The sequence below is a fragment of the Onychomys torridus genome, chromosome 23 (assembly GCF_903995425.1).
Source record: "Onychomys torridus chromosome 23, mOncTor1.1, whole genome shotgun sequence".
Lineage (NCBI taxonomy): Eukaryota > Metazoa > Chordata > Mammalia > Rodentia > Cricetidae > Onychomys > Onychomys torridus.
Window position 1 is genome coordinate 47,018,439 of NC_050465.1, and position 13,108 is coordinate 47,031,546.

The 13,108-nt window shown below is 39.8% G+C and overlaps 1 protein-coding gene across 1 annotated transcript in view; it reads left to right on the forward strand.

Moving 5' to 3' along the window:
• Pard3b (par-3 family cell polarity regulator beta) overlaps window positions 1-13,108 on the forward strand; it is a 993,910-nt gene that overhangs the window by 587,365 nt on the left and 393,437 nt on the right. Inside the window, 1 exon segment of the mRNA XM_036173329.1 lies at window positions 6,393-6,508. Coding sequence (XP_036029222.1) covers window positions 6,393-6,508 — 116 coding nt within the window.

Here is a 13,108-nt window from a genome sequence, read left to right on the forward strand (position 1 = left end):
AGGATGCTGGGTGGGTTCCCAAGGGGTGGGCCAGAATGCTAACATTTCCTAACAGGCAGTACTCAAAAGAAAAAACACAAATAATTAATAAATGATTCTTAAATGTTCAATGTCCTTAGCCACTAGGAAATGTAATTAAAACCCCTGTGAGATTCTGTCACACCCAGGTCAACACGAGTATTATCAAGGGAATAAATGATAGTGAATGATGGCAAGGCTGTAGGGATGAGAACTCCCTGCCCACTGCTGGAGGAAATATAACCTAGTGCAACTATTTTAGAACCTGGTGTGAAAACTTCCCTTTGCAACAGATGAAATCCACTACAGAAAACTGCAAGCAATCCAAATGCAGAGTTGTAGCCCAGTCCCAAAGGATACATCTGCAAAACACTCACACACCTAAGGTTCCTGGAATATTGTAGAAGACCTGAAAGACCGTAAGATTCAAAAGATCAGGGACTTTGCTGTGAGATTCTGTCTCTAGTCATATTGAAAGCTACATCCATAAAGCCGCTGACTGCCCAAACATGAGCTGAAAAAGGGTGACATCAATGGGCATGCCAATGTGGCTGAAAATGTCCACAAGGCCTCAACCCGGTACAAAGGAACTGAGGGGAGCTCGGAGAGGGAGACGTGGCCTTCCCCGTGGAAGAGCACATCAACTGGTTGTCCAGTGCCAAATGGCCAGCCCTGAAAACAACATACAAGAAACACTATATGGACGTAACAGGCTATATTTAGGAATATATGTGTATGTAGATAAATGCATGAAAAATCAATTAGTGAAAAACAAAAAGAGGCCATGGATTTGAAGGAGAGTGGGGAGGGGTGTCTGTATAGGTTTGGAGGGAGGGAAGAGAGAAATGTTATAATCAAATTATAATCTCAAAAATTAAGAAAGCGCATTCAAAAAATTCATAGAACCCCCAGAATATGAGAAAATAGAACTACCCTATGACCCAGCTAAACCAGCCCTTGCCATGTACCCAAAGGATCTTATCCTGCCATGGAATCATTTGCAAAACCATGTTTATTGCTGTGCTATTCACAAAAGCAATAGAGTGTCACCCAGCCAAGATGCCCATCTGGAGGAAAATGGATAATGAAAATGTCACATCTATGAATATGTATTACAAAGACAAAGTCAGGAAACTTGCAGGATCATGGGTAGAACTGGAGAATGTATTAAGTGAGGTGACCCAAACTCAGAAGATGCTCTCTCTTATAATCAGATATTAACTGATGCATGTAGATAAGGGCTTGGATTGTGAGAATGGGTATAGACTATAACACCAGATAGGCAACCCAAAGAAGGGAGCAAGAGGCACTGAGGTAGGGATGAGGGGTACCAAAGATCGCATGTGGCACAAAAGTGGAAGAGGCCATGGAGTGGGGTATACGGGGAGGGGAGGAATGTGAAGGAAGTGGGGAAGAGAAATAATAACCAACATTTTTGTTTGACAAAGGCCATAATAAAACCTAACTCCTTGTAAGCTAATAAAAAATCAATGTGTTTTTCTCCTAGAAAGATAAACACACAGCTAATTAGGAGGGAGAAATCAGTGAATAATGCCCCGGGAGCTCAGAAGATCGAGATCCAACTCTGTAAGACAAAGGAAGGTTACATCAGATCAAGAGTGACTCCACAGAAAATGAAGGGGGCCCATGAGGCAGGGGCATGGCAGGAAAAAGTCATGATGAGAGAGGAAGGAACCCTGTGTTCTGTGTAGCTGAAACTGGGGGATGGAGGAAAAATCCACAGCAGGTGTTCTGCTGTGTTCCACGGGCATCTTACTTCTCTGGAAAGCAGTGGAGAGACACTGGATGATGATTCAGTGCCAAGGATGAAAGCATCAAACCCTGAGCAATTTCAGGTGTGGATGGGAAAGCTACAGCCAACTAGACTCCTTAGACATGTGAGTAGCAAGGTCTAAAAGAAATGAGGAATTATATAGGTAGAGGGGACAGAGACATTTCTGAGATGGATCAGATAAGTCTTAGTGCTTTTCAACTCTTCCCTCTCCTGGGAGTTTGTGACCTGTACCATCCTGCAAGCTGTGTGTTGCCTAGGTGACCAGCAGCAGTGGGATTTGGAGTGTGAGGATAGAGGAAGGACTGGAAGGGAGCCAGGGACGTTGAGCAAGGAAGCCAAACATGGAAAGCTCTCTACAAGTGAAACATGCACTTTCAGGGGTGGAGTCTCTAAGCAGGAAAACTCTCTTGTATTAAAGGGGGAAAACTAAATTTGATCAAATTGAATGCCTGTTCTTTGAAACAACAGGAGATCTTTATTCCTGTTATATCAATGAAGAGAGAAGTTTAGAATTTGTGCGTCTGAATAAAAACAAAATATATGAGAAATGTGGTTTTGCTGTGAAGTCTGAATAAGTGGTTATAGCCAAACAATAACAAAGTATGTTGAATATTTGTCAACTTGACACCAGCTAGAGTTATTTAGCAAGGGGGGACTGTCAGCTGAGAAAATGCCTCCGGAAGATTGGCCTATAGGCAAGTCTGTAGAGCTGTTTCCTTGATTCATGGTAGATATGGGAGGGTCCAGATTACTGGGGATGGTGTCACCTCTGGGCTAGTGGTCGTAGGTGCTATAAGAAATCAGACTCAGTAAGCATTGGGGGGCAAACCAGTAAGCAGCCCCCCTCCATTGTCTCTGCATCAGTCACCAGATGCTGGACTATATGCTGTAAAGATGAAATAGACCCTTTCTTCCCCAAGTTGTTTTTGGTCATGCTGTTTGACCACAGCAATAGAAACCCTAACTAAAATGATATTCTTCACAATTTAGGAAACACTTGGTTATTCCTTTATTTTTCATATTTTCTCCATCATATCCCCCCATTTATACACAAGTCATAGACTCCTGATGCTCCAAACAAATCTTCCCTCCTTCAGACCTCCTCCCTCTCTTCTTCAGAGAGCTCTCCTTGAACATCCTCTCCGGACACCTCTCTGTCTTCCACACTCCTGCTACACCACCGTTCTCAGGATAGCGGCATATGTCCCTTGCTGCCCTTATTTATTCATTATGCAGCATGATTTGACAAGAGTATCATTTCTATTTGAGAGATCCCCTGGTTGTTCATGCTGAAAACATGGCTTTTATCTAGGACATGTCTCTGGCCTGCTGTCAACTTCCAACTTCCCACTGCAGCCCACTCAGCCATGAGCACATGCTAACTTCCCTCAAAATTAAAATATGTCATATTTTATAGTTAATCATTGTGTCACCCTCACTCCAAATGCTTTCGATGTGCAGCATAAAATCGCAAACGATTGTACCCGTCTAACTTACATGGCTGAAAAATTTTCACATTAACTAATTCAATACTACACTCATTATTTCAGTGTGCTATCTGCTGACATTGGCTCTAATCCCATCACATCTTACATTACCCTCACTTCCATCCTTAAATATCTGCCAATCTGACTTCAGCTTTATTTTGCATTTCCATTTTGTAGGATGGTAATAGGGATCCTGCTAAATGAACGCTTTCAAACTGTGCATTTGGACACATTCAACATAATGGTAACAGATGTATATAACATCAGATTAATGGATGTAATCAGACATATGTATATATGTGTAAATGATTTACAACATTCATATGTACAGCACAGCTTTCATTTATCCTATTTTCCTCAATTATACCCTAATATTTTTATAAAAATGTATTTGCTTTGTTTGAGCAGATCCTAGCTTGATTCTGTATCAGATGTCACTCCTGCTCTATTTGTAGAATGGGGGAGGTAGGAATGATTAATTTCCAAAAGTTTAGAGAATTTGAGCTCTGATTCTTGGCATTTCAATTATTGCCAAGTCTGAAAAGATAATCTAAGAGGCTGAATTAGATTAACCAATACACTCATCAGTTGGGTAGATTCCCATAGTCTGCCATGAGTAGAGTGCTTGAAATGCAGTGAGATCTTTGTTCTAAAGAGGAATATTCATGTTAGTCCTAAACATCTTTCCCAAAGGCTCTTATTAAAATGCACAGCATCTGCTTCCATTAACTGCTTAGTTTTCTCTTATTTCATCACATCCACAAAAGCAAACCTAAAATGCAAGTTACTTGGGAGACTGCTCAGATCTTCAATGTAAAAGGAAAACACTTTGTGTGTTCAAGCAAAGATTTGAACCCAAACTTGTGACTCAGGTTCTAGCTTTGCCCTTGAGCAGCCATGTGACCTTGGACAATCAGTCCCCTTCTTTGGGCCTTAGACTCTTATGTGATGGATGGATGACCTTTAATCTGTTTCACCTTTGAATCTGTAAAGATTGTGTGTCTTGCTGACATTAAACCTGCATCCCCACACATGACCAAAGCATAAAATCTCATGTGCAAATAAAGGATGAGCAGCATGCACAAAGAGACATGCTGCCACAGCGCCAAAACCGAATGGAAGCTCATGATCTCAGTGGTGTCTCTGAATTCCACAAAATTAGTCAGAAAAGTGGGGTATTCCCATTAGACCACATAGGCCTAAGTAGCATTAAACAAGTCAAGGTCTCTTGGGACACAATTGGCATACTCTGCCATCACGAGGTATCAGATCTATAGCACTTCCTCTATTGACAATGCACCCAGATAGCAAGAAAGAAACCCCCTGGAATCTTTGTAACACTAAGGAGTAAATTCAAATTTTCTACATAGTCTCCATGAAAATAGGTATAATCTTTGCATTGGAGAGAACCCTGAGCCCTCATTCCAAAACCACCTTGACCCACAGAATTAAAAAGGAAAGATAATTTAGAGCTTATTAATACTAATACATGACTAACATTGAGTTTTTAACCACTCAGTATCTTGCACATCTGAATTTATTTAAACCTTTACAATGGCCTTACAAAGAAGTTCTCTTACTGCACATTTTATAGATGAGGAAACTGAAGGGTGGACGATATAATTATACTCCTTTTATGTATTGAAGTGCAGAGAGCTCCATTGACTTACCCAAGCCACACAGCTAGCAAGTAGCAGCAGAGCCAGGATATAAAGTGGTCCATTATATTCTATGGCCCTGACAAGCGAGCACTGTACTGTGGCACCTATCAGGACACACTCTGTTTCTACCCGCTGGTTTAGAATAACAGAGGTTCATCTATTTATTCAGCAAGACTACTACTTACCATTACTGACAGGGAATATTAAATATTAAGGATAAACAATTCATTTTTTAAAAAACATTAAACTTGGCTAGTGTATTTAGTTTGAAAGTTGAGGTTCTTCTCTATCTTTTAGAAGGCTCTTCATTCATTTAGAAGGATCCACATTCATTAGTGTTGCTGCTGCATCTGCTGTTTAAAGTACCGGACACTTTGAAGCCCACCCCCTGTCCTTTCAGATTGTCAAACAATCCTGATTTGTCACCTGACAGAAATCACACTGAGATGAGTAGCATGCACACATTTTAGCAAACCTGAGCACAAGGGAGAAAGCAGTTGCAATTTAATTTATGGAAAGTGTATCCATACTTATTTCTAAAAGAATAGAAGCCATTATCTAAAATTTCTTTATATAATCCCTTCTACTGAATCCCCAGTCAAAACAGAGTGTTCAGTAGAAGCAAAACTCTTTAGATTGACCCCAAGTTGCAAAAATCCATAAAGGGCATTTAATGCATCTGTGTCTAAATTGGCAACTGTGCTGTTCCTGTGGCTTCCTTTTGGTGTTATTGATGGACAGACTATCTGCTCAGCATTAGCATCACTCTTTGAAGATCACCTAAGAAGGTAAAACTCAGCCTTGTGCAGCCATCAGCCATTCAAGATGGTTTTCTTCAAGGAGACGTCCCTTTCACGGCTCTTTAAAAGGGCCACTTGTCCCACAGGAATCTCCTAGCCCACTTTGGGCTCTGCTAGTGTCTAGCAGCATCCTTTGAACTGTTAGGACTTCCCAGTGCCCCTCACCCATGCCGCAGTGCCCCAATTGGCAGAAAGGACTGAGGAACAAAAGATGCTATTAGCCCGTGTACATTTTACTTAAATTCTACTGCAGAATACAATGCATAGGCCACAATTGTTCCATTCCATAAAAGAAGTTGGAGAATTGAGAATCAGTATAAAATACATGGTTGCAGGCTGAAGAGAAAATGATGGGGGAATGTATTTTTTGTTTGTTTGTTTTGTTTTTTCGAGACAGGGTTTCTGTGTATAGCTTTGCGCCTTTCCTGGAACTCGCTTTGGAGACCAGGCTGGCCTTGAACTCACAGAGATCCGCCTGCCTCTGCTTCCCGAGTGCTGGGATTAAAGGCGTGCATCGCCACCACCTGGCGAGGGAATGTATTTTATATATTCATGTCCATTCATAATCTTCCTCCCTCCCTCCTTGCCGTTTGCTTTAAACCTAAATGTAACATATACCTTCTTTCCACAGCTCTGGGGTGGATTCCACAGTATATTCTCCAGATCAACATGTCAATTTCAGATCTGTGATACCAGCCATGCAGCATGAATCAATTAACCTCAAAACCTCTAAGAGCATGGACCTTGGTAAGTGACGGGGAGGAGTATCCAAATCCTTTTTCCAGTCTCCACCCATCTGTCTTTCCAGAAGTGCAATTTTGTTCCTCCAGCTTCGGGAGTTGGGAAAGGGCACTGTTCACCCCATCGTTCCATTTCCTCTCACATGTTAACTTCGATTAACCTGTTTGTAAAGGAAAGAGAGATGGCATATTTTTATGAAGCATTCCACATAATCTTCTCCCTCTATAGATCAGAAAAAAACTAATTATAGAAAACTTGAATGCCACAAAAAAAAAAAAACAAAAAAAAAACTTCAACTCACTTGCCTTTGCTTCTGTGTACTGGTTTCAGCTTATATATATCTTGCACAGTGGGCATGCCCATTGCTTGGCCTGGCAGGATAATGGGGTCAAATGACACATCCCATTGGTCTCTTCAACTAAATATCCCTAAATCCTATGACTCTAGAGAGGTGAGGTGTGCCACAGGTCTGTCACATTGAGGGTGTTGTGGTACCCTAAACAGTCTTGCTGACTTTCTGAATACCATAGGACTTATTTGCTTCAAGGGGAGATCCAGGACCTTGGCAACAATTTAGACCAGGATCTGGAGCTATAAGACTTCTTAGACACTGAAGAGCACTGTCACCATCATCTGGGATCTTAGAAACAGAGTATAGCATACACTCAGAGCAAAATATTCATTGCATCTCAAGAGCTCGGGGGCCAACCTCTGCAATTGCTTTCTCTTGGGGCATAACATATATTTCATTAGTAGTAACAAGGAAACAGAATCATCAAAATTGCAAGCTCTACTCAATGATCTGATAAAGGGTGGTTATCTGTTGTTCATTTACAGCAGCTCAGGAAAATGTTCAATCACAACAAAACAAGGGAAATTGATTCCATTTTCTATAAGTTAACTAAATCGTTGGGAAGCATTTGCCCTAATCACCTATAGTGTGAGACCAATAGAAAAAAGCTCAACAAGGAGGCTGCACGGCTGCTGGTCATACGGGGATTTTCTCAAGAGCAAACCTGTGACAAGCAGAGGGCTGCTGTGCAACAGTGACATGTGTTTACCATACTTTAAGGAGCAATTTGTTTTTTGGGAAGCACTTGATAAACATTTCCTGTTCTGTCTTCCCAGTCTCTCTGTAAATAAGATGAATGGATAAAAATGGCTCTTCATTTGGGGAAGGGAAATATATTGCTGTTTTTCTTTCTTTAATTAAAAAGGGCTAGCGTTATAATTCTAAAATCTGGGCCAAAGATAAAAACAGTATATCATCCATTTTAAGAGAGAAAGGATATCACCAAGTTTACAGAGTGATTAAACCTCAGTCATGTCCAAAAAGTATTCTATCATTTTATTTTTTAATTGTTATTAATTCTTTGAGATTTTAATACAATGTTTTTAATCATATTTACCCCCTCCCTCAACTTCCTCCAAATTCACCCTCTTCTCTACCCACCCTATTTATCTTCCTTTAAAAAAAAAATCCACTAAGTCCATATGTTGTTGAGGGTATGGCCTTCCAGTGGAGGATGGTTGACTTATTAGAGGCTCCACTCTTAAAGAAAACTGACTCTCCCAGTTTCAGTCGCTGATAGCTCCTCAGCTAGAGGTGGGACTCCATGCCTACCTCTTCTCTCCATGTTGGAATTTCGTCTGGCTCAAGTTTGCACAGGTCCCATGCATGCTGTCCCTGTGAGTTCAGAGTAGATACTGTTTCCTCGTAGTCATCACTACCCATGACTCTCACACTCTTTGAGCCCCCTCTTCTGCAATGATCCCTGAGTCTTGGAAATAGGAGGCATGATCCAGATGTCCCACTGAGGCCTGGGACTTCCATAGTTTCTCATTCTCTGTACTTGGCCCAGTTGTCGGCCTCTGTGTTAATCATCATCTACTGCAAAAAGAAGCATCTCTAATAGGGGTTGAGGGATGCATTGATCTAATACGGACATTTTGAGAAAATTTTCTCTTTCAGATTGAAATCTCATTTCTGAAATATGTATATTAGCATCCATCCATTGAATTTTATTGTACATGATGATAGGCACCCACACTCTAATGAACAATGACAATAGTAATGTTTGTTCAGTTTACACAACTGTCCATGAGTTAATTTGTTAAGGACGTAAGTTCTAAGCTGAAAGGCATTGTTTAAAATGCACTGCAGCAAAGTAACTTAGTTGGATGCTATTAAAACATTTTCAGAGCAGTTGTCAAAGTTGAACCCCTTCTGAGAAGTATGAATTTAAGGCTAAGAGAATTTGGGAGTAGACAGTATAGGACCATCTTGGTCTTTCTTCCCAGACAGAAAGTGGAGTGGGCTTAATAAATGTGTTTTCTTTCATAGTGAGTAAACCCAGTGATCCTCTAGTACTGAGCGTTTGGAAGTGTCTTTTTTTTCTGATTACAGTAGTAGAGTGTTGTAATGGTTTAAAGTGCCATTGAAAAATCTGAAATATATACATCTTAATTTTATATATATTGCTGATTTTATATATGTATGTGTATATATATATATATATATTGTCAATGATGATGTTTAGGGGACTAATGCTCTCAGCAGGACAAAATACAACTTCCAAAGTTAAAAGCTAATAATAAACCCTAGGGCTGGAAATGTAGTTCAACTGGTAGAGTGCTTGCCTGGCATGCACACAGCCCTGGAATTAATCCTCATAAATAAAACCCACACTATTTAGACAGAATACTCACATAATATTTTTTAACCTGGAAAAAGCATCAGCTTTTGGTTAAAAATAAAAAGACATAAAAGGATAAATGTTCACATTTATTTATTGAGTGATGACTTCAGACTGGCTAGTCCTCTATCAAAAAGTTTCCATGACCTAAGCCTGATGATAGATGTGTACAGATGCTCCTATTTCCAGCAGCTTTGGTGAATGGTGAGTGGCGTGCCTCGATCTAAGGCCAGCCTGGACTATGTAGCTGGCACTGTCTTTTGAAAAGTCTATAGGAATCTTCAAAAGGTTGTGGATACCATCAGGACCCTTTCTATGTCATGCTTGCTACTGAGTCACATGATAATCCTAACCTGCACATTGAATCATGTCACATGTTCTGGTGTGATGAATTTTTAAAGGAAGTTCCAATTACTTATTTTGATGTATATTTCCAAAGAAGGGCAAGTCTTAGGAAAACTTCAGCCTCTTATCCCCATCCCTTTCCCCTAGTCAGCGAGTGCACACAGGGCTTAAACATCAACGGTCCTGCCTGTTGTGCTGTCCACTTTGCCCAGCCGTCCACACACATGTTCATGCCACATGCACTTGGAGTCACTGCATAGTTAGGCAGTACTGAACGCGTGGGTCTCTTTAATGGAACTTGAGCTTGATTGAAAGTTTTATTTTGTTTATTTTTTGGCCCTTTGTATCTTCTTATCTTGATTTTATTTATTGATCTTTGCCAGTATTCCGTTTGCTATTTTTATGCTATTTTTAGAATACTATTATACTGTTGTAATCATTATGTTTTCACTTTGATCTTGGTCTCTTTTACTATAAAACATGTTTTGATGGGACTGACATGAGAGCTCAGTCAATAGTTTACTGTGAAGTCCTGGGGAACCGAGTGTAAACTCAGCACCCATCTAAAAACCACAGAAGTTAGTCACTTGGCGATCAGAATTGGGAAGGCACACAGGAAGGCCCTTGGGGTTCACTGGCCAGCCAGTGGAGTCATGCAGTCAAGGTACCATGAGAGACCCTGTCTCAAATCTAAGGTGGAACATGATTGAGATTGGCTCTGAGGTCAACTCTGGCTCCTTCACAAAGATATGTGCTGCTGCCCTCCGCTCACGCCATACACATACACACATACACAAATGTTTTAGATTTATTGTCTTATAATTCCATCTTGCCTTTTGTTTTTGTTTTGTTTTGTTTGTATCCTGTTTATCTCATTTATTTTCTTCCTGAGACTTTTGGAAAAAATGATTGATTTTTATTCATAGTATATGAGGTAGAAGAATATTTCTTCAGAAAATAAACAATCATTATATTAGACTTTTTCATCATTCCATAATTTGGAATACATCCTCATTCGATACTAAATTCCTTTATATTAGTACATTGGTGGGTTTATAGACATGCTGACTTACTGATATATCAATCTGCCCTGCACCACTTGCTACCCTGTGTAAATTATCATGCTATTACTCTTAATTTTAATTACTTATAGGGTGATTTTCCTCTGATTTATCTTTTTAAGTATAAAACAAGATTTTTTTCAAAGTTAAATGACTTTGGCTTTTCAGATGCATTAACTCTTCCAGGAACATTAAAATCAGATAATCAAAGTTACAATAGGAATATTTCTTCAGTATACGTGTGTGTGTGTGTGTGTGTGTGTGTGTGTGTGTGTGTGTGTGTGTGTGTGTGTAAATGGTATATATGCTTCCTGTGGGCTCCTGATAGAAGCATTTTATGAAGTTAAATTGGCCTCTTTGTAGTCCTAGCTTACTAAACTTTTTTCATTATTCCCTTTATTCTTTAAATCAGGAATAGGTATTGAATTTTACTAAGTGATTTGTAAGGATCTATACAGAGTGACGGTATATATTTTTCTTTGTTAATAAACTAGAAACAAATTAATTAGTAGCTTGTACACAACTGATCTCTGATTCTTTTTGAGTCACTGTTTTCTCTGAACCTCTAAAGTTCATTTGATTAACTACAGTTTCATTTGTGAAATGGCTGCAGAAGGTTTCAGTTTCTCCACACTCTAAAGCATAACTCAAGACTGACGGCAATTTTATTTGTTATTCTTAATTCTTCTGTAACCACTCTAGATTTGGGGAGGCCATTTTGCTTCAATATTTAGTAGATATTTTTGGAGTTTGCATGTGGTCATGTTTAAGACAGATCAATGATGATTAAAATAATAAGGACAAGAAATTTATTTTTAAGCAATTGGCTATAACTATGCTTATTCAAGGGCTAGGGTACAATTTAAGTGACTGGGTAGATACTTCTGGGTTTTCCAGAAAATCAATCTTTCCCTACTAATTGCAGACTTTACTCTATTTATTTAAATTACCAGAATTACTATGTTCAGTCTGGATCCCTTTAATTTGTTCATAATTGAGCTTGTATGGGTGCTGAGTTGGAAGCCCTCAGAAGCTGAGCAACACAGCTGCCTTTTTGGCCTTTGGCATAGGGTTTCCCCCCAAGAGCTGCCCTTCTTGGCAGAACGCCAGGGAGTTACATTCAAAGACTTTTTGATGAGGCATAAAAATCTTTAATTTCCAGGCTTGGTGTTTTATGACCCCATAATAGTTTTTAAGAATTAGTCTCAATTATTTAAGGGACAGCACTTCAAGATTTTGGCCCCATTGTTGACCTAATCTATAGCCCCATTCAAAGTCAAGTTGAAAACGCTGTTTCTCACCAGACTTTTTTAAAAAGAGTTTTGTGTCGTGTTTCCATTTGGGCTCGCACTGTTTCAGATGGCGTCTGTGGCACAGGAGGAGAGGGCTGAGGGGCCATGCAGCTGAGGAGCCCTGGCCAGCTGTCTGCCTCTGCTCAATGGGAGGAAATGGGACTACAGTGATGCATGAGGCAGCCAGATGAGACTATAGGAAGTGTCTGACAATGGTGACTGCAGGCATCACATGCTCCATGTGTCTTTACACACTGTATGGGTCCTGTGTAACTCTCTCTAAACTCAGGAGGAGAGATAGGTTGGCTGATTGTCTTTCAGAATCTGCAAGGATGCAGTTTTATTTTTCATTAGTTTCTTCTACTTTTAAAATTTAGAGAATGTTTGTAGACACACACAGTTGATGTAGCTATACACAACCTGATTTCCTGTACCTGTAAAAGCAAATAATAAAGATATATTTTGAATAGCACTCTCTCATAGGTGTGGGATATTCCTCTCAGAAAAAATTGCCATCTCTCATGTCAGCTCAAAGATGGGAATGAAATAAGTTAATTAACCCCATTCTACCTCTCTACTACTTTGTTTTTTTTATTGTTTTTGTAGTGATCGATTTCATTTTTGTAATAGAATATGACAAATACCCTGAAGACTGAATATAAGAAATGTATAAAATTATATATTCTGATATTATACTACTGATATTAATATGTGTTGATAAATTTTAATGTAAAGCTTTATTCCCATGAATCTTCTTTATTACCATCAGTAAGCAATACCTCTGAAGATGGTAAAAGCTGAATCAACTATTGTTCTTTTAGCCCTTAGTCTAATACTTAAACAACAAATCTGACTGGTAAAGAGACATTAACCACAGCCCCCAAAGGAAGTGCTTACTCACCTTCTAAATCAGTCAAGGAAGTGATCAGGAAGGAGCAGAATGGGGTGGGCTGGCTGCCCTGTGCCCTAGCCAAGCAGGGGAAGGGAATTGCAGAGCTATTGGGTCACTGATGAAACAATGCTTACTGAGGACCCACTGTTTGCCAGAGTGATGAGCAAAGGGATGGCTGTGGCTAGGTTAACCCCTAACAGGAAGGGAAGGCTAGGGAGTTAAGGGGAGGCTTCCAGAAGGAGGTTCTGATGTAATGATGCAAACTTAGAGAGCAAAAGCCAAGGCAATTAAAGACTTTAGTGTGGCTGCTTAAGAACTCA